Genomic DNA, 26215 nt, shown 5'->3' on the forward strand with positions numbered 1-26215 from the left:
CTTTTTCCATTTCTTCTTTTTTACTAATCAAAATATTAGCATAAACATCCCTGTGATTTTGATCTCAGTAAGTCAATTAGATTTGGAGTTTTTTTTTAACCCAGGGAAAATGCTGCATCTTTAGACAGTCATTGGACAAGTAGCTTTGTGTTGTTTTCTTTGAATTGTCCACGAAGCGTGATGTATTATTAATGAATTAATTTCTTGGTGGTGAAGGCCTGTGAATAGCTTTCTGTGAATGGGCAGTTGCCTGGTGGGGCCAGTTTTGGCTGCTGTCATTTAACATGTGTTGCTCTATTGTGAAGTCTCATCCAGCCGTAGGACAATGCTCATTTAATCCACCATGATGGGACCTACACACCCTGAGCCCAAGTTGGATGCCAGGGTCAGTTACCCAGCAGTTTGGGCTGGGGCACTGCTCTGCCTCACTGCCTAGTTGCTGTAATCACTTTGCCTGCCGTTAATTTTCCCTAAACCAGGGAAAACACGTCTGTGAACAGTGCAAATGTTCTCAAAAGAGATTCCAAACTGGTCGGCTGGAGTGTTGCCTTCATTCCAGGATGGAGGCAGCATTCCAGGGAGTGTAAGTTCCTTCCTTCCTTCTGGAAATGAAAGCGTCTGGGCCCACGAGATCCCTGATGTTCCGAGGTCCAGAGTAGCAGATGGCATTATGATTTTCCAAATCCTGATGAACGTTCTAACTGAACTTGTTCATTTCACAGTATGTGGTTCTCTTTTTTTTTCCCACTTCCTCTCCCTTCCTCCCTCCCTGTTCCTCTCTTTGTTCCTCTCCTATTGACTGATTTTAAACCGATGTGGTATCTCATCGGTTTAACCAGCTTTAAATTCCCTTCTCTCTGTTTATTGTATGGACCAGGTATGGCACAATTTCACGTATAATTCTCAGCCTCCGAGTCACAGCCAACATAGCGTTTGAATTTGTTTATAAAAATGTGTAAGCGAATACCGCTGACACTCCTACACCGTGCAGCCACTGGAAGTTCTGTTTTCCCCGTATCCATAACTGGCCGTGCAGGTGGCAAATGGCAGTAATTATTTTAACTAACAGTCGAGTGAACATTCAGGAGGACACACAGTGTGGCGATGTGGACTTTGGATTGCAGCAAGTTCCCTGAGTCTATCTGGATAGTGTATGGCTTGTTGATTTTTCAGGACGTGGACCTGCCAGGTTCTTGCCCTTGAATGGTATGTGGATGTAGCTCAGCTGTTTCGATGTTAACTCTTCACCTATGAAAAGAGGAATGATTCCTTTCATTTAGGAGCCTGTTAAGGGTTCTTTTTCACTCCTGGATTTTCCTCTTTCATTTTTGTTTAATATAGTTGTTGACCTACCTCTTTTTTTTTTTTTTTTTTGCGGTACGCGGGCCTCTCACTGTTGTGGCCTCTCCCGTTGCGGAGCACAGGCTCCGGACGCGCAGGCTCAGCAGCCATGGCTCACGGGCCCAGCCGCTCCGCGGCATGTAGGATCTTCCCGGACCGGGGCACGAACCCGTGTCCCCTGCATCGGCAGGCGGACTCTCAACCACTGCGCCACCAGGGAAGCCCTGACCTACCTTTAAGATTGCTTTTAATCAGCATTTCTACACATAGGACCTGGTGAAATGGCAGTGTGTATATTAACATTATAATTTAGGTCCTGGATCCAAACATGTGTAGCTGGACTTTTCCTGAGGAAAAAAAACTGACCTTACCAGTGTATGAAATTCAAACACTATATAGGGACAAGGTAAAACCACAGGTAGGAATTGCTGAATAATTACCTTTAGACTAGCCTGAGCAGGAGGCTTCCCACGAGGGTGAGCTCATTGAATGGTTCCTAAAACTCAATCTCGTGGATGTCAGTGGTCACGCTTGATTATTTGCAGCAGTGTTTTATGAAAAAGCAATAGAAATGCCTTGGGAGGCTACAGAGAGAGAGAGAGGGGGGACAATAACAGGTTTTACTTTTGTAAATGAAATCTCTTTGGTATGAGACAAGCATGTTTTTTGCTGCTCTGCCTAAGCCATTGAAAAGGGAGGTGTATGTGGGAGTTAGTGTGCAGGTGTGTGTGTGTGTGTGTGTGTGTGTACCATTCAGAGAGGCACCTCTAAATAATACTGTACACTATAGCTTATGACCAACGAGAGACCTAAAATAAAAAGAAAAAAGATGTTCATTGGCTTTGGAAAGCAAGCAATTGCAAATATGGTTTAAGAGCTTAATTCATTTTCCAGTTCTCCACCTACCTGTTTTCAAGGAATTTTATGAAACACCAAGATCTTTGCCATATGTTTAGAAAATCTCTGAGTAAATGTAAGTCTTTTAAATGACAAAAAATGAAGGGTTAGTTTTGACATAAATGACAAAGTTTGTTTCTCTTCTCTTTTATCCCAATACTGAAGAACTGCCAAAACATTTAGGAGAAAAAGAAAATAGGAAAAAATCTGTATAATCTCAAATTTCAGAGATTCCTTTAGACCTGTTAATTTACGTTTTGTGTTTTTTATAAGCCATCTGGTTGTACTTGGCTAATAGCTGGTTCTCCCATTTTTTTTTTTTTTTTTTTTTTTTTTTTTTTGCGGTACGCGGGCCTCTCACTGTTGTGGCCTCTCCCGTTGCGGAGCACAGGCTCCGGACGCACAGGCTCAGCGGCCATGGCTCACAGGCCCAGCCACTCCGTGGCATGTGGGGTCTTCCCGGACCGGGGCACGAACCCGTGTCCCCTGCATCGGCAGGCGTACTCTCAATCACTGTGCCACCAGGGAAGCCCCGAGAGTCCAGTTTTTTTGTTTTTCGGTGTCCTCCCCAAATAAACAAGTTTCCCTCCCCAGTCAAGAGCAGATTTGTCCTGTGGATTCTGCCAGTTGTCTCACAAAGATGCTATTCTAAGGCAGTGAACGGTGGAGGATCAGAAAACAATTTGGGATCTAATAAGGCAAAATGCTGTCCTGCCTGATGTGAAGCCACTGGAATCACAAACAGCCTTCAATCCCAGCATTGCAGATAGATGTGGAGTGATCTAGGAGAGCTGTGCCAGTTAGTATGAACCCCAGAGTGTAGGACCAGAAATTGTTGGGCCAGGCCAAAGGAACATTAGGCTTGAATTAAAAGATTTATTTTTAAAATGTTAGAGCATAACTCTCAGTACTGGTCAGACTGCAGGTGATTCTCTAATGTTAATTAACGTGTTGGCTTGATGGCTTGACACCAAGAAGTCTAGAAATAGGCTGTTAAAAACTGTTAAAAAGGATTGCCATGTTTCACTTAATTTGCCTGGTTTAATCTAACCACAGCACAGCTGACCTCAGAATTCACCAGTGTGGCCAACACCTTGAGATTTTTGAGAAGTTGTCCTTCTACCTTTTTTACGTTTTATACGTTTTGCGTTTTATACGTTTACGTATAAAAGCTTGGTTTGAAGGAATGTCTGTTTTGCAAAGAAAAAGGAACATGACACAGGTTAAGATGTTCAAGGTCCCTTCACCCCCAGGTGCTCTCTGGAAGTGAGGAAGGAAGAAAGTGGGAGAGCAAAAACGGTATCTCACAGCCCTCCAGACTCTCAAAATAAGTTTCTTCCCCATCGCTCTTAGGGCTGCACGTCTTATCCCTCTGAACAACACACAAATTCTTCCAGGCTGTGGATCAAGTATCAGTCATCCCACAGTGCCAGCCCAGTGCCTTTGACATGGTAGATGGTCAAGAAAATTGTTGAATGAGTGAAGCAATAAATAAGTAATTAATGATTGTATCATTTTTATACAGCATTTTGTGTCTATGCCCTATCAGTGTCTGAATTAACCACCACATCATTGTCAGGTTCCATTGTCATCTTTTATTATGAATTAAAGGCAAAAATTAAATCCTCAGGTATATTTGTAAAGCAAAGGCCCCTCAACTTTTTTCCAGTTAAATAGTTATGCCAGGCTTCTCCATTATTCAAAGCAGAGCTCTGCTAAAAATCTGGACCTCATGAGTTTAAACGAAAATAGCTCCTTACCCTTTCACTTTTAAACTTCCTATTTTGACATCATTTTATTTAATTAATTAATTTATTTATTTATTTTATTTTGGCTGTGTTGGGTCTTCGTTGCTGTGCGCGGGCTTTCTCTAGTTGAGGTGAGCGGGGGCTACTCTTCATTGCGGCGCACGGGCTTCTCATTGTCGTGGCTTTCTCTTGTTGTGGAGCACAGGCTCTAGGCACGCAGGCTTCACTAGTTGTGGCACGTGGGCTCAGTTGTGGCTCATGGGCTCTAGAGCTCAGGCTCAGTAGTTGTGGTGCATGGGCTTAGTTGCTCCGCAGCATGTGTGATCTTCCCAGGCCAGGGCTCGAACCTGTGTCCCCTGCATTGGTAGGCAGATTCTTAACCACTGTGCCACCAGGGAAGCCCTTGACATTATTTTAGATTCACAAGCAGTTGTGAGAAATAACATGGAAAGATCCTATGTACCCTTCACCCAGTTTCCCCCAATGGTAACAGTTTATAAGTATAGTACAGTATCACAACCAGGAAATTGACATGATACCATCCACTGAATTTATTCAGATTATACCAGTTTTACATGCACTTGTGTGTGTGTGTGCGTGCGTGTGTGCATGCTAGCATGTGCTTGAACATTAATGACACGGATTCTTTAAAGCCAAGAAACAACATGGCTTAAAAAAAAAACTATGCCTTTAAAATAATGATTTCCCTTTTAAGTCATTTCAAAAGCATTTTTCTCATTTATGTTTTCTTTATTTGGAGTATCCAACTTGCTTGCCTGCTCTCAAGATCACAAAGTGTACTTTTGGCACACTTACTCTGCAGGTGAACCAGCAGCAGTTGTGGTTGGAGTTGGACCTCCTTCTCCCCTCCCCCACCTTGTTGCAGGCGCGCACACACACACACACACACACACACACACACACACACTCACTCTCTCTCTGATTTTCTGCTCCTTACCTTTTTTTATGCTTGAGTACCTTGCTGACAAGTGCTAATAACAAAATACCCAGAGAGAGTCCAGTTGAAGTTAGCATGCATTAAACATTCTGAACTTGTCCTTTTGCTCATAGATTGCACATAATTAATAATTAAACAGTTTCTGTTGTAATGGGTTGACCTTCCTGAACTGTTCATTATTCACAATGCAAAGGCATCACTCAAACTTTCTTCTCGTCCTTCGCCGTTCTCTAGCGTGCTGCCTGCTTGTGTTCCAGTTGTTTAGCAGGAGGGGCTGACTAGGTAGTTCCCAAAAGCTCTGAGACTTGGAGACTGTCCTCCGTGATGACCAGAATTGCTTACTGAAATGGCTGCAGCAGCTGTTTTTATATAACGGTTGCCTGCTCCGTAACAGGATTTGGCCTGTTTCCCTTAGCAGGACGCTAAAGTTGATTCAGGACCGGAATCTCAGGTCAAGGCTTTTGGTTAAGGTTGTGTCCTCTGTTTCGTTCCATACCTCCATGCTTAGAAGTTCAACAGAAAAGTATCCCCCCAAAAGCCCTCAAGGTGAAGTATGGCACCCAGGGTCTTAAAGAGAATGACTTTTATTAACAATTTAGAGTCCATTTCAGCCACTACTGAGAGTTGCTGGTGTCACTGCTTCTCTAATTTGTGTTTACATTTTTGAAATGTATTTTTTCTTCATCTTGCCTGAACCCGTGTTCCACAGAGACCATTTCTGATAAGTAGCAGCAGTGACTTTACGAGCTCCTCCGAACCCCTGGGCGTGGTTCTGTCTCGCTCTAACCCCACAGTGACTGGCTGCTTTCCCTCCCTGGGTGCCACGGTGATGCTGGAGCGGCTTTACTGCGAGCCTCCTCTCCTCCTTAGCGCAGGTTGGAATTAGATAACGAAACAGACAGGTTCTCGGAGATTTTTTACATCCTGATCTAAACTAACTTCTAATTTTACTTGCTTAAAAGTGAGAAAGGTATACTTAAAAATCCTCCAGCGTGGGGAATACTGCCAGGTCTGTTCGTTTGCCTTCTTTGGATTGTTGACAGCCTGGTGCTTCTGTGGAGTTGGAGGCTCTCAGAGGACTCCCCCACCCCGTGTTTGCGTGTGGCATTCTGAACCCGCCCCCCACTAGTCGCTCTTCTGTATCTCAGAAAATTCTCCTCTGAGATACACAGGAGACGTGGATTTTAATGAAAAGAAATATCTGGCATTATGCTTGTGAGATTAGAATTTCCCCCCCACATCTTTGATGACTGATTCTTTCCAGGCACCACTGAGATGAGAATCCACTCTCTGTGGTTCTGCAGAGTTGACTTGGGCTGGCATTTTCACAGTGAAATAAATTATTCATGGGTACCACCCAGGGTTCCTTAGTTTTATATTATGAGGAACTTAACAGGCTACAATATCAGGTCTTAAATAAAATTAACTACCCATGCAAGGATGTCACAGTTTCCTCGTTTTGTTTCTCATCCACGTTAAAATGACATCTTCATCAAGTTGCCTAGTCTATAATTCATTAATTTACTCTTGGTATCATACTTTGAAATGAGGCCCACATTAGCATCACGTTTTATACCAGGATCTTTGTATAAAACCAGTCTAGAATTTTAACCATCTTGGTAAATATTCAGCCACATTAAAGACAGTAGGCTTTTATTTTCCTAAACATTCATTTTAAAGCAGCTACTACTCAGACACTTCCAGTACTACAGCCTCCAAAAAAATTTCAGAAAGGAACGACTTAGAAAACTACCTGCCTGATTAGAGTCCATAATTTTTGTACCTCAGACTTTGAACTGTCTTTTTACTAATAGTGTTTGAGACAGTAAAATGTCATCTCTTGAACTGGGCCTTGTAGAATCTTGCAGGCTTGCTGATATATATGGCTTTCCTAAAACAGACCGGGCTGAAATTGATACCATGTTTTATTTTTGCTCTTCAAACCGATAGGACTTCTGTGACCATTTTATAATACCTTTATCGAGGCCTTGTCATGTTAACCGCGTGCCTTGTTTCTTTTGAGCAGACTATTTCATCACCCCCCACCCTCTTTCACGTCCTCTCTATGTAATGCCTGCATGTAATCCTTTGAACTTGGCAAGACTTTATTTCACTCCCATTTTCCTTTGTTTTCCTTTCCTCTTGGAAGCCTTTCTCTATTGATGAGAATTTTAAGTTTACAATTACTAACCTTCCCCTCTTCTGGACAAATAATGTTAATTCAAAGAGGCCAGATATGCAAAAACTAAGAAACATTTGGTTCACATTCCTTTTTTTTTTAACTTCGGGATTTTTTTTTTTTTTGGCTCCTTTGACCCCCTCAGTTCCCTTTGATTTAATTGTATTTTCTGGTAGTTTCCAATTGTTTGATTTGGAAACAAAGCCTTAATAAGAGTTCTAGTTAATTTTCTGTCTTGTAATTACCGACCTCATTTTTCTGATAATTGGCCACAGCAATTATATGTATATTTACTAATCACATAGGAGGCTGTGCAGTTGTATCTATCTGCCACCATTGATAATGACACGCATATTGCAGAGGTGCTTTTATCATCTTCTTTTTTCCACTACATCAAAGCTATTTCCTCTTGTTCTCAATAATGAATACATGCATGCATTTGACACAGTTGTGTGCTAGAGAAATTGTTTGGCTCCCACCAAATGCTGCATGCTCTGAGTTTCTTGCCTGCAGCGCTGGAAGGTTGTATGTAATGATATATTGCTCATCCAAATGGCCAAAGCACTCCAAAGCACAGTGAGATTAAAATAAGTCATTCCTTTGTTAATTTAAATAGGTGCATGTATCATACTTTGCAGGGCACTTTGTGTAGGGATGTCAGGGAGGAAAAAAGCCGCCGAAAGGTATTTTTAATAGCAAATGAGAATAGATGAGAATGGAGTCATTTGCAGCTGCCTACTTTATGTGGCTCTCTTGTTCCAACTGTAGGTCTAATGAGATGACTGTTAAAGTACTCTGCAGTGTAATTTCATTACATTCTGAGCCGTTACACTATAAACACAGTGGCGCTCTCTGTCATTCTTGAAAAAACTCCTAAATTCTTAAAGCCTTCCTTTGCAAATGGTAATGGGGTTTGCTCCCTGTGTTACCTGGTAGTTGTCGTTTGTTGCCGTGTAGTTTTCTGCTCTCTTGAGTGACTGCCACCTCCACCCTAGTTCTGTTCGTGGGCAAGGTGGGCGTTTTTCATTGTGTCCTTAATTCACTGGCTTTCTCACATGATGAGTTTGCCTAGACTGGCAAATAGGCTGAAATTCCTTTTCGGGAAACGGCTTCCCCTATAAAAAGCTTTTCTATTAAAGTGAAAAAAAAAAACAAAACCCCAACTCTGACACACATGATTCAGTTAGGGGCAAGCAGTTAAGAGCAGCTGTATATACTAATAAATGTAAATAAAAAGAAAAGTGTAAATAGCAAACCCAGTAAAAGAAACAAAGGTCAACACAAGAATAATTTCACAGCTCTTTGTTAATTACAAGACCATTTGTGTGTTACTTAAATAATCATTAATTTCTCATTTACACTCTCGTACCTTCTTTCCTACCCTGTGGCTATCATTGTCCTTTTTTCACCTCCCTTCCCTCTTTGCTTTCATGTTTCTCACCATGGTAAAATGTGTATGGCTTTAAATTTGGCATTTTTACATAAACATGTGGAAGAGAGTGTAGACCGTTTTTTTAATTGGATGAGGCCTTATTTTCCTTTCCACATGGTGGTGAATCCTTGTTATATATTCCTCTTTATATGCTCCTTTGGGATTGGGGGTGGAGGGTATAAAGAAAAGCAATTGTTGTGACTTTTGGTGACTTGTTTTTCCTCCATCCCAGGATTCACCCGTCCTTCCGGTTGGAGAGTTCTCCGAGCCATTTGTACATTTCATCACTCAGTGGTGAGCCCGTTTGCAAACATGCCATGCCCTCAATGTAAATGATACATGCCATTAACTCTGCGGCTCTGTGAGACCTTATGGCTCTCCCTGCTTCCTTTTGGAGACGGGAGGGACTTCGGGGTCTTGGGCAGATGGGGCAGCAAAGCTGAAGAAATTGTTTAAATTATGTAAACGTTATTTACACAAAGGGTCATAAACGTACTTTAGAGGCTTTTTCCTGTTTTAATAAACTGAGAATCAGGCTCCTTCTTTGAGCACAGGTACTGTTGCTATCCAGTTTTCTTTTTAAGAAATACATAATTTTATAGCCCCTGTTGAACAGACATATGAAGCTTATTTTTATTAATGTAACCTCAAGTTACCCATAAAAGTGTCTGTCACTTAGTGGAAGCAGCATAGTTTATTAATTCATTGGATTTTCAGTAAATAACTTTTATCTTTGGTTATATTTTAGACACAATAGTGTTGTCCCATTTCATTGAATTTTGATGTTTGAGAGACTATGAAGACACAGTTCCACTAGGCCCACTTTATCCATTATAAGAACTGAGAGAGGAGCCACAGGATTTAGATCCAAGGGGCCCTTAGAGTCTCTAGGCAACCCCTTGTCATTTTATACCTGAGGAAACAGGCATTTTTCTGTCAAGGGTTCTTTTCCAGCCTTCTGCCTTTTTCCTCCCCATAGAATGAAGTTTTCTTTTATTATCCCTTTCACATTATCCACCTACCCCCTATTCAGAAGGACCCATGTGGTCTTGGAAGGCCTAGTTGCTCCGCTGCCATCCTTCTGCCCTCTCCCTCACCCCAGCAGAGAGAGAGAGAGAGAGAGAGAGAGAGAGAGAGAGACTGAAATGGTTGTACACTGGCCCCTCCCCCTCCCCCCCATGATCCATCTGATGATGCCGCTAAAGTGAAACCAAGAAATATTCCTTAATATAAATGTCAAGCTTTATCACCTTTTTGACTAAATGTAATATGTTACCTCTTAATAAAAATGTCTCGTGTAGTTTATATTCCATAGGAGAATATGTGGGGAAGAGAATTTTAGCTCCCAACTTCTAAAATTTTTATTAACACTATTTCTGTTTATTTAAAATACTTACATAATATTCCGTAGCTTGTAAAAACTGTTTTCACTCTGCAAACATTTTTTCCAAAATATGCCATGTTGGAAAAAAAGGTACGTATTGGTTAAACACTAGAATCCTAAGCTCATTAATATTAGAGCCATTATCGAGAAATATGTATCAGTCTCTCTTAATTTCCTTTACATGAAATTCCTAGAAACAGAAGCACATGATGGGAATATCCCATTTTGAAATGCAGAAATTCAGAAACAAACCGTGTGATTCCCAAGCTGCCTGGAGCGCCGGGTTTTGGCATCACCCGCTCCGAGATGTTGGATTTGTGCCGTGACCACTGTGCTTATCCTACTATGTGGTCTGAGACCAACCTGGGGGTGGGGCCCTTTCTGAGCAGAGAGGGAGAAAAGCAGATAGGGCTTTGCCTGCCTTCTGTCCCAAAAATTAATCAGCTGTTATATAAAAGTTTTATGGAGACAGAGGGAGGGATAACCTGTGTTGAAATTTCCACAGATGTCAAGCCAAAACAGAAATGATAGTGGGTAATAGCCTTGTTTTCCCAAGAGATACAGCTACTTTGGCATGTCAGATTAAGACTGTTACCAACTCCACTGGCGAGACAGCTTGAATTACTTGCTAATGGATGCAGTATTTGAGAGATGCATATGGTTATTTATAGGGAAGGCAAATGTCCTCGATGTCATTAATGGTTCATAACTACGGTTCTTGTTTACCAAATGATCATTAGATCGCTGTACTTAAAAAAAAAAAATACTGTCAGCAAATGCAGAGATTGTATGAAGGGCTTTTTTTTTCTTGCTTGTTTGAGGTTGCCTTACATAAAGAAAAAGTGTCTGTGTGATTTTCCAAGTAATAGAAGCAGCAGTCTCTTTTCATGACTTCATCCCACAGATACTCTGAGTTTAGTATAAATCGGCCATCAAGTAGGCAGCTTACCCACAGTTACCTCAGTCCCATGACTGGGTGCTTCATCACGTAGCTAAGTACATGCTATAGCTACTAATTATGACTATTGCACATAAGACAAAATATTTTGCAGGAGGAATGTGATTCTTTAAGCAGCTTAAACTAACGTAACTTTCCGACAGCTGTTTAATGAATTATTAGCTTGCATGGTAGCCAAAATAAATGAAAGTTGAGATAATGTAATAACCCTTTTGTAGCATTATCTAGATACCTGACCTCTTTTATATATTACTTGTCATTTGGAGTAATAATGAAGGAATGAGATGTTTTCTCATTTGACCTGATATTCATGTTTCTTTTCTTATTGTCTTATCCCAGTTACCAAAAAATAAGTATATTGTTCCCTAACTTTGTTTGAAATGAATTGATAACTGAGTCAGGAAACGAACATTGCTGCTTTTTTTTTCACATTAGTTTCAGAAGTAGAATTAGGATAAATTTAAATTCATTCTTTATCTGTATTGCAAGAGTAACTCCCCCCAAAAAATCTTTGCGTTTTTGATTCATGAGATTCCCCCAAAATCTGATTAATTGAAGGTCAAAATAAAAGAAAGGGAATACATGCTAATGCTTTGGCCAAGAATTGAACATGATGAATTTTGAAAACATTCAAATTCCAGGAGAAATAGCCCATGGTGGAAATTATAGCACAGATTTACAAGTGATATAGATAATATGAGTTTTTCTCTTACAGCATGAGAAAACAACCAAAAGAAAGGCCAGCACCTGAGGAATTGATGGTAAGTAGACTTTTTTAGTTACATTAGAATTCTCCAGTTACATATCTGTGCTTAACATTCTGTTAAAAGGACCAGAATGGGATTTAAAGCATCCACAGACTCAGCAAAGCCAATATTATTTACTTAATTTCAGTGGGTGCTTTTGAAGCTCACATCCTCAGATAGTAGTTTTCACTTCTTAAAAACCCATCACCAATTTGAAACTTCATGCAGAATTCTTTTCCTTTGCCTCACACTCAAGGGTCACAAGTTAATCTAGGTTATTCCTTGTCCTCATTTGCTATTACAGCCTCTCAGAATTCAGAGGATTGGTAACAGAGAAGATAGTCAGCATATTAAGTTTTTAGTGCAGTCCTACAGGAAATTCTGAATGTGGCGTGGAGTCCTCTTGGATTCATGTAGAATGAAATTAGATTGGCTGCAAAAGATCAAGTTAATGTGAATCTTTGGTCTTTCCTCAGAAAGACAACTATAAGCCTGCAAGTGCTGTGTTCTCAGCTCCAAGGACGCTTTCTTTGATTGCAAATGACAGTTTTTAGTCAAGCAGGGAGAGGAACAGAGACGTTCCCTAACAATTCCCAAATGGTCATTTATTTAGCGCAGATTGTTGATTTGACAACGCAGAAGCTGTTAGAATAACGTTAGCATCAAGCATTAATAAATAATAATTATAGTCTACTCTTTCTAATGTTTTGCATACCATTCCCTGTCTTCAGACTATTGCAATCAGGACAAATTCTGACTAGTTTTCTCTCATCACTTTAAATAATAATCATTTTAAAGATATCGGTTCAAAGGTTTTTAGCCTTTGTATTTCATCCTTATAAATACTCTAAGCACCCAAACTTCTGTATAATACAGATTTCATCCCCAAATATAAAATAGCCATATGTTTCCCTTTTAATTCGTAAGTGCTTTCCAGGAAGGTAGTTTTCTTCTTCATGTTACCCCTGGAGCAAAATCTTAGTTTTCAGGGTAGTTTCAAGTTAAAGTTCACCCCTAAAACCCCTGCAATTTATAACTGTGCAGGTTTCATGTCTAGAATAAACTGGTCTTTTTTTTTTTTTTTTTTTTTGACGGGGGCGGATCTCTGATGGTTGGGAAATTCATGCAGTTAGTCACATTTGAGGAAACTTGGAACAGGTTCTAGAGATGGAGACCCATTTACCTTGTACATTATCATGGTATGGCTGGATAGCTCAGCTATTAAAACAAAGGAATAGGGTTTCATAAAACAGATATCTATTTGTAAATGCATGTTTCAATGCTGCAGTGAGTTGGCCACTTATAAATAAAACATCTGCAGATCGTACATACACTAATAAATGCATCCGGATGTATCTGTTGGTAGGGAACACCACTCCAGGGTGGCAAGTTGTAAAGATAAGGCTGAAGGGTGAGTCCTTTCAGTGCCTTGAAAGCAAGCATATGTGGCTGTCTGTGTGTGGAGAGAGATGAGGAATATGTATTTCGATATATCTGTTTACAACTATACACCCTGGTGTGTGCCGTCCCATATTTTTAATTAATAAATGTCAATAAATCAATAAAATACAATGAAAAATTGTCACAGGAAGCACTATCCTATACTTAATTTAACATTATTTCTAGTACTGCTCACAGTTTGATTTAAATGAGCTTATTCCCCTAGGTATAGCAATAGTGAGGCACCCCCTGGCTTAGTACAGGCTCAGTGAGGGGGCAGGAAACAATGGAATGTGTGTGAGGCTCCTGTGGTCAAGGGGGTTGAGCCCTGCTCCCCTTTGGCCAAAATATTGGGCCCAGAAGGGGATAGGAAAGAAAGTGGGCTGTCCCTGGCTTGAGGAACCTGAGTCACATCCTAGGGACCCCCTTAAGAAACCAGTCTCTTTATTCCTTCCAGCATATTAATAGCTTTAATTTTTCCTTTTCCCTCTCCATCTACAACCTGTTTGGTGGTGCTCCCATCTGGAAGCTGAGCGCATCCTCTGGAATGCATGAACTGTAGAGCCCATTTGTCACTGGGGCGGGGGGGGGGGCGCTGCCTTTCACAAAAAGAGCAGTGTATCTCCCAAGCGTGGTGACTCCACCCAGCAGGGTACCAACATGGTCTGCACAGCTTGGGCCACATCAGCTGCGAGGCCCGCAGGATTGTTGAGGTTTCCCTATGGGCCTGCATTTTGCAAATCAAAGGGAGAGCATCAGAGGTGAAGTCGGGTGGAAATATGGAAAGTTACGGATTTGCCATCACGGAACTCTTACATGAACTTGGGTGTGACCCTGACCACCAGTGAACACAGCAAGTCCCAGCCTAAGTAAATCAGAATGCAGGGAGAGGTGTGCCCAAACACCCTCACCTGTGGGCCTGGGCCTTACACTTAGCAGGCACTCAAGTGGTTTTTGTTGTTCTGTTTGGTGGAGTCACTCATATACCAGAATGCCCAAGTCTTAAAAATCATCATCTTTGCAATTTTTGACCATATCATTCTTAAAGATGACATGTAAAACTCAAGTTTAGACGCTAGAGGCTATTAAAATCCCAATGTTAGAATTCATTTAGTTGTTTAGCTGTTTAATTCTCTCTGGTTGGCGTGGTTGTTCCTAAGATGGCTACAGTTTTTCTGTTCTAAGTGGAAATGTTTTAAAATTGGACCAAGAACTTGCCTTAATGCTCACATTTGGGGGAGGCCAGGGTCCACATGAACTGGTACCGTTTTCTGGCATGTAGCCCTTAAGCTACATAAAGAATTAACTCAGAAGTCTCATCATCGGCATCCACATCATCTTGGGAGATCTCAGAACCAGGTAGACAGCTGATTCAGTAGATATTTATGGACCATTATGTGCAAGGTCCTGTGCTAGACTCAGCAGAAGATGCAGGGTAAGCTTCACACGTACAGTGTTGCAGGGGGTAGGGCAAGTACACAAATAATTAGAATAAACTAAGTACTATAAAAGAACTGCAGAGTTCTGTGGGGATCCATATGGGGAAATGGGGAAAAGCTATATGGAGAAGTTAGCATTTGAAAACAGCCTTTGGAGGCTGGATTGAATTTTAATAGAGAGTTTGCAAGGGGTCATTCCAGGCAGAGGAAAGGATGGGCAAAGCGTGAGTGTGTCGAGTCCCCAAACCTTTTCAGAGCAATGTGAAACCTCTAGTGCTTGCTGGAACAGAAATTCCATTGACATTGGCCTCATGGAGTTACAAACCCACAAAGGTAGAGCTCAAATAGGCAGTATATTCACCACCAGCTGGGCAATCTGTTAAGAAATTCCACTTCTAATAGAAGGAACCCTAGTACCCAGGTCTGAAAACCTTGACTTGACATAGAAGCAGCACACCCACCCATAAGTACCTTTTTTCTTGAGTTAATTCTTTTGAGTGGACTCTATTCAGTCATAGGGAAGTCCTTCATCCTTGGGGAAGATCTGACCTTTCTTCAATTCTTTAAGAGTTATTGCATGCATCAGGAGTCCGCTTTAAACCCAGCAAAGGAAAACCAGCCATGCAGGCAGCCCCAGGAGCATTTGGCATGCTGACACAGCCAGACAGATAGGAACCCCACACACACTCTTTCTGTTCCTGTGACGATGATTCCGTAATTAAAGAACCCACTTTTAAATCACTCCGATGTAAAGCACAGGAAAGACCTATATCAGTGCTGCCCCAGCTCTGTGACTGAAGACCAACAAACTTAGAAAAAAGTTTCCAGGCTGTAGAAACTCTGAGGAGGTGGCAGACGGTGTTCAGAGGCTTCAGACAACCAAGCAAACGTGTCACAGCTTATGTGGGAAAAGGGCAGCTTCTGCCAGTCAGAAAGGATTGATGGGATTGCAGCAAGAGGGGAGAGGACGATGATGCGAAGGCGGTAGGGAAAGTTTCCCAAAATGTCAATAATCAGATTGAGGGAAGCAAAAAATTAAGAATCATACCCCTGCACTCAGGGACAGAGACAACCTGAGGTGAAGCCACAGAGATGGAGAGGTGCGTGGCTGGCTTGGCTATGCAAATTATATGTTTACATATTTTTAAGTAAAAGGGACAGGTGAGCAACCTTACTCTATAGACCATCTGCTTGTGTAAACCACAGAGAATTCCTTCTGCCGAATTGATCTTCCTTTCGGGTTCTTTTGTAGCGAAGGTCAGGCGGATTTAGCAGGGAAGCTTCCTTTCCCTTGTCAGCAGCTCTCCAATCCCTCCCCACTTCTGTGTCTTCATCTGCAAAATGAAGGGGATGGACCAGATCAGCAATCCTTGACCTAGGGGCTGTGACTTCATTCAGGAAGTCTGTTAGAGCCCCTGAAATTACATCCAAAATTGTATATGCATGTGGCGATTTGCATTTTTTTAAAGAAGAATTCATGGCTGTCATCAGTTTTTCAAAGGGGACCGTGACCCTAAGTGATCGTTCAGCTCCCTCACTACCTTCCCACTCTGATAGTTAGAGCTCTGCAGCCAGGACAGGACAAGCCTCTCAGGAGGGAGGCATTCGTTTGGAGGGTGAAACGCTTGCTTGGGGGGAAGGGAAGGAAAGGGAAGGGCCCTCCCTGTGGGACTCGGCAGGGCTTCCCACCAGCTCTCAGGTGACCCTTTAACCTCTCAGCCTACCCTGAACGTGGGCCTTGATTCGAGCAGGGAAGGTGTGGGCCATGGGCTCCTGTGCAGTTACAATTTGGATTCAGAGCGCTGTAGATCCTTCTATGCATTTAGAGTGTTTCCAGAAGCTTTCCATGTCTAAGCTCTATTTAATGAAATCTATGCATAGTAAGTAATCAGGTCAGAAGAAGCAGCATCCCGGTTTGAGATCAATCTCTGGCTAATACTTTAGCTAGGCCACTTTATTATCTCATGCTGATCCGATTGCCATTCTCCTCCTCCTTTGTCCCATGCACTTTGACTGTGGTAAAAGTACGTATCACATACATATTAAAAACATATACCCATTCTATCTGTATGTAAATGCATGAGGCACAGCTGGATATTGCAGAGGAGTTTGATTTACTAATAGTTATTATCTGTTCTAGCTGTTCAGTGGCAGAGAGAATTTCAGAGAAACGAGCTGGCGCAGAAATTGTCTTTATGCTATAACTATACTGCTTTAGTAATTGTTTAAAAACATGACTTTTCTCCTTAGGTTCTAATAATGCCTGTTATTTTGTGCATTTCCTTGTACATTCCAGAGTAGGGCGTCCTCGTTTAGCATTTCCTCAGCTTTGGTTTTCTATCCAGGCGCCTGAGAAGAAACACAGAGTGCAGTTTGCAATTGAAATTTGACGTTTTGCTTAGAAAGCAAGTAAATAGTGGGACTGGAAATACAAGAGAAGCAGGTGTGGGTCTTGAGGGAGGGGTGTCAGTTATAATCAAAATAGTGCTTTTAGATTTTTTTTTCCTTCGTCTAAATCCCAGCAGCTGCAAACTTGAAGGCATCTCACTTCTCAGGAAAGGCTGTATGTATTGAAGGTGGTATTGTTTGGGGGCTAATAAACACCAAACTGCTCCAGAAAAATCTGTTTAAACATTTAATTACTTGCAAAGAGATGTTAACTTGTTTAATTCCTCTAAATTAAATTGTCACTGGTAGCTTTTCTGCTTATCCAAACCTGATTGTAATTACATTTTCAGATAGATTGGTGGGTTGTTCTCTAAGTTAATCAAGGTATGTGATAAATTGGGCATCTGCATGGTCCCTTTTAAAAATCGGAAAAACCACCACATTAGAATTTTTCTCTCCAGCACTCAAATTCTGGTGTGACTTCTGGGTTTAGACCAAATGGCTTTGTTCACCATTGTGGGACCCAAAGCCACAAAATGCATGGGACGATTAAGGAGATGATTTTATTCAGGCACTTGCAATAGGGAGAATGTTTATTAATGAGGAATGTCTCAAAGCAACTGGAGGGGGCCAAGGTTATGGAGGCAGGTGAACAAGGGAGTCATCCGCCAGTCTTAGGAAGTCATGAGGAAGGATGGAAAGGGGTCTTATCTCTGTGTGAGCAGGATGGTCCTTTGTAGCTAACAAGAGAGTAGGGAGATTCCTCACCTGTTACTCCTTTCTGGGAGTACAGGGCTCAGATAAAATTCAGTATTATCACCTCATTCTACTAACTGGATCAAAAATGAGTTCCGGTTTATTTTGACCCAGGGCTTACAGGTGTCCTAAGTACAAATATGAGGAAAGGCACGTTTCTGCAGCCCCCTTGCATAGTGCTCACAGACCATGTGCTTGCAATCTAAGCTTTTTAAGATACTAATGTTGGTTTATACCAAGGGGGGAGGGGGTGGGTAGGATGAATTGGGAGATTGGGATTGACATATATACACTATTGATACTATGTATAAAATAGATAACTAATGAGAACCTACTGTATAGCACAGGGAACTCTACTCAATGTTCTGTGGTGATTTAAATGGGAAGGAAATCCAAAAAAAAGAGGGGATATATGTATACGTCTAGCTTATTCACTTTGCTGTACAGTAGAAACACAATATTGTAAAGCAACTGTACTCCAATAAAAAGTTTTTTAAAATAAATATCATATAAGATAAATTTTTAAAAAGATACTAATGATGGTTTAATAAGCAGTTCTGAACTTGTGGTAGTTTAGTACCTTTAGCTAGTTTGTTGCCTCATATGGAGCATGTTTTAAAATAGACCGTTAGGGCCAGACTTACGTGTGTGTCTGGCTTCCAGTTCTTGCAGACATCAGTTTTGCTTTTGGTTATTCATTTGGAGGTGCACATCAGCTTATTGGCCAAGGCACCCCAAATTTGCAGGGGGAAACCCTGGATAGGATTGAAAAACTTCAACTAAGTATTTTCTTCGAGCACAAAAGGCATCACAGAAGCCTGGGGGCCAGTTGACAACCATGTAATGATGATTTTTTTTTTTCAAGTTCTAAAGGCCATTAAAATCATCTGTTTGTGTCTGCTTATAAATAGGAATCCACTAGTAAGAAGTTGATTTTAGCTTTTAATTGCACATAATTACAACGGCAGAAACACTGTCTGGATGCTTGAGATCACACTAAATCAGACAGCTTTAATTTGAATTTTTGATGACATGTTAGCACTTCAGCAAGAACAGAGAGGTTATAACCCCAGAAAACAAGCTTTGTTTTTCCACAGACGTGACTGCTTAATCTCTTCACGAGACTTTAGCAGATAAATACATGTGTGTTAAGTGTGTGTGTATTTATATACATGCACGCATAGCAAGAGAGATACAGATAGATAAAATCTGTCATTCCTTGATCATGGCCATCTGACAGTTTTAATTTCCCAGTTTAGGATAACTTTTTTCCTCCATCAGTCAAGTCAGATCTCTTAATATGGTGATGATTTGCCTGTTTAAGATTGCGGTTTTTTGAACTCCTGCCTGCAAGGCTTCTTTCTTGTTTTACTGGGCTGACTGTCATCTTCCCAGCATCACATTTCAAGGCACAATAAGGCTGCATAGACCACAGGAACAGTTTGGTTATCTTGGTTGCCGTAACGTGGATCAGTGGGGCCGCTTTTCAGTGTTCTGCCACATTCACAGCGGCTAAGCTGGCTCTTTAGAGTATGTTGTTACATTCCTTCCTCCTTTGACGCTACTCAACTCACGGGGAGTTTCTGTTATTTGGGTAATGGCCTCAGCCTAGGATTCTCTCCTCTCTGCTGTCCTTGAACTTCTCCATCCTCCTCCCTGCAGCCTTCCCTACTCTTCCCCTTCACAGTGCTTGCTCCCTTCTCGGAAGCCCTCCACCATTTATTGCCTCTAACTTGAAACAGCGATTAGTTACATAAATTATATATTCATGGTAGATTCACAGATTGGTTCATACAGTATGGTGATTCCTAACTCGGGCAACTCCTCAGAACCATCTGAGTGGGTTTTAAAAAAAAAATGCCTGGATCTCAACCCAGATCAAAGAATCTCTGACATTTGGGCCAGGGAGCAGGTACTGGGGTTTTTTGTTGTTTTTAAAAGCTCTCCAGGTGAAACGCACTGGTTTGATACCTTTTTTCTCCAACTAGCTTGTAAGTTGCCTTGAAGGAGAAGCATGATCTTTAGTTCAGTTCCTAGCTTGGTCCTATGCTGCTGTCATTCAGGCGAGTTCTCTGTTCTGATGAAAAGAAGAGAAACCACTATTGATTATTATTCTTTGCATGTGCCATTTGTGTTCTAATCCATTTCAGTAAAACACTGTACTAGACATAAAGACAAGACATGTCCCTTGTTCTGCAGGAACTCAGAGTAAAGTTGAGGAAACTCACCCAAGAACAAGCCATCCCTGGACTCTGTGATATTCAGTGTAAGTTAGGATGGCCATATTAGAACTACATGGTCTGATCAGAGGTTTTTGTTTGACTTCCTGCTATGAGAGGTCATGTGGGTAAAATCATTTGGCGCCAAAATAATGGAATGTCTAGGATGTTGCAGTGTTTGCAGGGATACCATTCAAAGCTTTTAATAACCAGTATAGCCAGACCCATCAGAACAGGCACTAGGGTTTGGCTGTACACCCTGGAAGTACGGGAAGAGCAAGAAAGTGTAAAGCAGGCCTTGCTCAGTGGCACCTGTGATCTTTGACGTGTGTTCTGACCACTTGGGAATTCACCTTTGACAATTAAATCCAAATCAAGAGGTCATTAGAGAGTCAAGACTTAGAGGAGACCACCTGGCCAGCACCATCTTTGCCGGGTTAGATTGATGGCAGGGGACCCCAAGGTCTTTATCAGCATATCAGATGTGGGCCACCCCGCGCCCCCCAGCTCTCGGGGATAATGGATTAGGTTGAAAAATCTGGAGACAGCCACTTGTGGGGGAAATACAAAAGGATCTTGAAGCCCAGTCTCTGTGATTTGGGAATCGCCATTGAAAGCGGCCAACTTGTTTTCCTGTGAGTACACTCCAATAAATAGATGCAATTCTTATCAATAATTAATGAGTCTAACCAGGAATTTCAAGGGCTGGAAAAATATTAGAAGCCTCCTATTTACAGTTGTAACCAGCTGGATTTGTTTAATGGGTTGTTTGCTTTTTAATTTGTAGCAGTTTCGAGAGAGACCTTTGGGGACCACGAGCCTTGTGGTTTCAGTGAGGCCTTTAGTAGATACACAACTATTTGGGGGCCAAATCTGCCTGCAGATAACTTGAGGTTCACTTGGCCGTTTAGAGACTGCAGAAAGGCAGTGGAGACATTTGGGCCTCTGTCCTCTATTCGATTTTCAAGATTAGAATTAAACATTAGGCCGTGGTCTACCGAGAGACATTTGCCGGAGTGTGGACTAGTTTCTTCCCAGTATCCTGGTTTACCATTTCTCTGTTCTTTTAATATAAATGGTCACTGATTCTGAAGTAGGAGACTAGGTACCATTCATTTATTCGTGCAAAGATTCCCTTGATACAAATAAAAATGGAATTTTCAAATGTAACCCGATTAACTCATAATTGTATACCAATAGCCTGTGTGTGTCTCAGCTCCCTCAGAAGGCTTCTGAATGGCCTGCATCTCTTTTTAAACTTGGGGGGAGGATTCAATTAATAGCAGGACTTTCTAATTGTGGGATTGTTGTGGAGTTGACAAAAATTTGTATAAATAGGGTACATTTTTCCACTGAAGAGGGCTGTGCTGAGACATTTTTAATTGGATTTTCATGGTGATTGACAGATTTTGATTATGACAGTAACTTTATTTGGCTGGACTGCTTTAGCCTCTTGTTCAGATTTTTCCATCAAAGCCCTTTTTTATCCTCTGAATCCCCGGTGGAGCAGCAGTCATTGTGGAAGAGCCTTTTAGCACCTTTGTTGTAGCCATCCCTGGTGATGATTGGGCCCAGCTGGTAGTAGATAAGAAAATGTTCCTTTCACAAAGAGGCTGTGTCTCCCGCCTCTGCGGTTTCAATAATTTTAAGAGCCCCCCAAACCTGTTGAGGATTAGAAGTAGCTTTAGATGTGAAATGAGTGTTAAGTATTAGTAATCGGGAGATTAGGGCCCCAGGGACAGTGAGAGATAAACAACTGCAATTAAGGCAAATCTGCCGATGTAAACAAAATTTAGCAGAAACAGATGCCCTAACCATTTTAGGGCATTGATTTGAGGGCACCAAGGAATCGATTTTTGTCTTGTTTACACTTTCAAACCCCGGTGATATACTGGAAGGCTAAATATTTCATACAGCCTGCTTTTAGTTAATTTTTTTTCAGCGCCTCACAGTAGGTGCCTCTCTTCTCGCAGTGACCAGGCCTGAGTTTATGCAGCATTCACAGGGAGCAGCTAATTGTCTATGAAGGGCCCCCATGTTTAAATGGGCTTGACAGGAATTTAAATTTTGTTTCAATCAACCCCTGTGCTCACAGCCTGCTCCAGTTTCTAATTTTTAAATTAAACATGATTTTTTTTTTTTTAAGCCACAGGCTTGCCTCTGCAATACTCTCGCTCTAACTCTGGGGAAGGCAAATCGGCAACCCTGGAATACTGGCTTTTGCAGGGCCTGAGGCACCAGCTCCAGGGCTGGAAAATTCTTTCTCCAAAACGAGCTTTTCCTTCCCCTGTCCGGGAGGTCAGCAGAGCTTTGGCTGGGCAGCTCAGCTTCCTGCCTTCAGAAATGGCCCCCTTTCCAGCTCTCCTGTGCAGGCAGCAGTGCGCATCATCTGGAAAGTGGGTTAAGTACCAAAGGAAGGCGTAAGGCTAGCTTTTGGGGGGCTGGCTGAATTGTAACCCATTGCACGTCTAGTGCAGATTTGTATTTCAGCAGGCTTTTCTGCCCTTGTGCGACAGGGAGACAGTATCAGACCCGTGCGTCTCAGTACACACTCACCGTTTTTCTTTGCTGAGTATCTGCTCTGGGTAGAGCATCCAGCCTGATGCCGAGGAAGCAGTCAGCCCTGAGTCCTGCCCTCAACCAGCTTACAGTCTAGCAAGGAAGATGAGGATTTGAACAGCCAAGCACAGGATAGATTGTTAGACTCGCCAAAGGCCCTCCCCCACCTGCTCCTGCCCACCTTCAGCTGCCCCTCCACCTCATGGCACTCCTGTACACGCAGCCTGCACTCTAACAGTCCCCTAATGCGTGAGCCTCACATGGTCACGTCTTTGCTTGTGCTGTTTCTTCGGCAAGAATGCCCTTTCCTCACGTCCACGTGGTGAACTCCTACTCAGCCTCCAAGACTCAACTGGCACAGCCTCTGTGAAGCTTTCTCCAGCCTGCTTTAGTAAGGTTGCTGGCTTCCTGTTGTATGTCACCCTTCTTTCTGGCAAGTACCTGTATCAGTGCGCTTTTCACACTTTGTGGTGGTAACTTAACAGCCCGTAAACAAGAAGAAGAGATCATGTCTTCTTTGTTTTGTATCCTCAGCATCTAGCCCAATCCCTAGCCCCGAGTTGAATGCTCCATAAATAGTTACGAATTGAAATGATCTGAATTGAACAGGTACAGTGAGTTCTGGGGAAGGGTATCTGGGGAGGCTTTGTGAATGGGGTGACAAATGAGCCAGACCTTGCAGGACATTGGGGTACTTATGTGAGTGTATTACTTTCTGCACACATGTGAAACACAGCTTAGATCCAATATCCGTACTGGTCAGAATCCGTACTACACCTTATTTCCTCTGAAATTACTTGAAAGAAATTGGAGCAACAATTGCGTACAACTTGGGGCTGCAGATAAATTCAGAAAGGCTTCTAATTTTTTTTTTTTTTCGGTACGCGGGCCTCTCACTGTTGTGGCCTCTCCCGTTGCGGAGCACAGGCTCCGGACGCGCAGGCTCAGCGGCCATGGCTCACGGGCCCAGCCGCTCCGCGGCATGTGGGATCTTCCCGGACCGGGGCACAAACCCGTGTCCCCTCCATCGGCAGGCGGACTCTCAACCACTGCGCCACCAGAGAAGCCCAAGGCTTCTAATTTTTAACCTTAAAGAAAGAAAAGATTTATTTTAGAGAGAGAAATTAAGCTAAACAGATAACATTTTTAAAAACATGCGTTTACAGAGTTATTTCATATACACTATCTCATCTGACCTTCACATAAACACTGTAAAGATTATTCTTATTCCCATTTTACTGATGCATTAAACTGGGGCTCAGAGAGGTTAATTGACTTGCCTAGAGTGACACAGCCAGGAAAAATACAGGACTCTTCTGTACTACATCAAAGCTAATATCTATTGATGCATAGTGGACAGGGGGTCGTTATTGTGGTTGTGGGAATTTCAGCTAAGTCAGGCCATTTCTAGAAATCCAAAACAAAACTAATACAAACGCCCCACAAAGAAATGTGTAGAATTTCAGCAGTTTGTGCTTGTGAGACCAAAAATGCCCTTCTAGAATGCTTACTCGACTCAGTCCTTGTAGTCCCCTCCACCTTGGCCTCACCCGGAATCTGCAGGGCTGTGGTCGAATCAGAGAGCTTGTATCTGGACACAGCGGCTGGGGCCTGGCTGAGGCCTGAACCTCAGTGCAGACAAACCAAATAGGAAGAGAGAAAGTAATCACCAGCAGTTTGCACCTGTCTGTTAGTTGGTAATCTGAAGGGAAGCTGTGAAAATTTGTGAGCTATATTACTGCTTTTTGGTTTTGTCAACCTGCAGCAAAAACTGAAGGTGTAGTATGTTCTGCAATTTATCTGGCCACAAAACCTTCTCTCATTTTTAGTTCTGCCATCGTGATTATAGGAGTGAGTGGCTTCTAAGAGATATTACTCTCTGAGTTTGGGAGAAATTTCTTTTAACTCAGAAAACCTTACTGAGCACATTCTATATGCAGAATATATTGCTAGGTGCTATAGTTCAGTGCTACTCAAATATGGACAGTGGGGGCTTCCCTGGTGGCTCAGTGGTCAAGAATCCGCCTGCCAATGCAGGGGACACGGGTTCGAGCCCTGGTCCGGGAAGATCCCAGATGCCGCGGAGCAGCTAAGCCCATGCACCACAACTACTGAGCCCACATGCCACAACTACTGAAGCCCATGTGCCTAGAGCCCATGCTCCACAAGAGAAGCCACCGCAATGAGAAGCCTGCGCACCGCAAGGAAGAGCAGCCCCCGCTCGCCACAACTAGAGAAAGCCCACGTGCAGCAACGAAGACCAAAAATAAATAATAAATTTTTTAAAAACAGGTAACTGTACTTAAAATATATATATATGGACAGTATGCTAGTGTTAGTATCTGAACTGTTTCTTGAACACACGATGTGGAGTTTGTACCAGAATATAAATCAAGCGTGTCTCAAAGTCTTCTGTTTAACTCACCTGACTTTTTTTTGTTGCAAAACTTCCTCAGTGAGGAAGCTGTGTGCTGATTTACTTTGTGGCATAGCTCCTTATCTTCTGGCAAACTAGTAGCAAGGGCTCCCAGACCATTACTTGAGTTGCACAGCTGTAAGGAATACAGAGGCTGATGAAACACTAATGTTGCCCTCCAGGAGCTTACGGAGTGGTGAGAAAACCATTGCATCCTCTGCAGCTGGCACAATACACGGCACAAAGTGGCTGTTCAATGATCTCTGTTGAATAGATGATCAAAAAGAACTAAATAAAAGGCAATCTTCAGAATGGGGAAAAAATTATAAACTACATATCTGTTAAGGGGTTAATATCCAAAATATACAAAGAATTCATACAACTCAATAGCAAGAAAAACAAACCAATTTAAAAATGGGCAAAGGACCTGAATAGATGCTTTTCCAAAGAAGATATACGAATGACCAACAGGTACATCACTAATTATAAGGGAAATGTAAATCAAAACCACAATGACATATCACCATATGCCTGTTACATCAAAAAGACAAGAGATAACTGTCATCAAAAAGACAAGAGATAACAAGTATTGGTGAGGGTGTGGAGAAAAGGGAACCCTTGTGCACTGTTGGTAGGATTGGGAACTGGTAAGTCCGCTATGGAAAACAATATGGAAGTTCCTCAAAAAATTGAAAATAGGACTACCATATGATCCAGGATTTCCGTTTCTGGGACTATATCTGAAGGAAACAAAAACACTATATCAAAGAGATATCTGTACCCCCATGTTCATAGCAGCATTACTTACAATAGCCAACACATGGAAACAACCTAAGCGTCCATCAACAGATGAATAAATAAAGAAGTTGTGAGATCAATAGATAATGCACAATGGAATATTATCCAGCCATAAAAAAGGAAATTCTGCCATCAGCGACAACATGGATGAACCTTTAGGGCATTATGGTGAGTGAAATAAGTCAGAGAAAGACAAATGCTATATCATCTCACTCATATGTGGAATCTTTTTAAAAATTTCATAGAAAAAAGATTTGTGGTTACTAGAGGTATAGGGAAGGCAGAATTGGATAAAGGTAGTCAAAAGGTAGAAACTTCCAGTTATAAGATAAATAAGTACTAGGGATGTAATGCACAGCACGATGACTGTAGTTAACACTGCTATATGATATATTTGAAAGTTGAGAGTAAATCCTGAGTTCTCATCACAAGGAAGAAAAAACATTCTTTTGTATGTGTGTGAGATGATGGATGTTAACTAAATTTATTATGGTCATCTTGTCACAATATATGTAAAGTCAAATCGTGGTGTACACCTAAAACTTACACAGTGCTGT

General features: G+C 41.9%; 1 protein-coding gene across 7 annotated transcripts in view; it reads left to right on the plus strand.

The window, feature by feature from the left end:
* Positions 1–26215, plus strand: part of MAP2K5 (mitogen-activated protein kinase kinase 5) — a 266567-nt gene that overhangs the window by 218303 nt on the left and 22049 nt on the right. For all 7 annotated transcript variants that reach the window (XM_027123420.1, XM_027123421.1, XM_027123422.1 and 4 more), the window contains 2 exons: positions 8788–8849; positions 11613–11658. In XM_027123420.1, coding sequence (XP_026979221.1) covers positions 8788–8849; positions 11613–11658 — 108 coding nt within the window. The remainder of the gene's footprint in view (positions 1–8787; positions 8850–11612; positions 11659–26215) is intronic.

This window comes from Aethalodelphis obliquidens, unplaced genomic scaffold (genome assembly GCF_003676395.1).
Source record: "Aethalodelphis obliquidens isolate GAN/ISIS:26980383/991018 unplaced genomic scaffold, ASM367639v1 scaffold26, whole genome shotgun sequence".
Classification (NCBI taxonomy): Eukaryota; Metazoa; Chordata; class Mammalia; order Artiodactyla; family Delphinidae; genus Aethalodelphis; species Aethalodelphis obliquidens.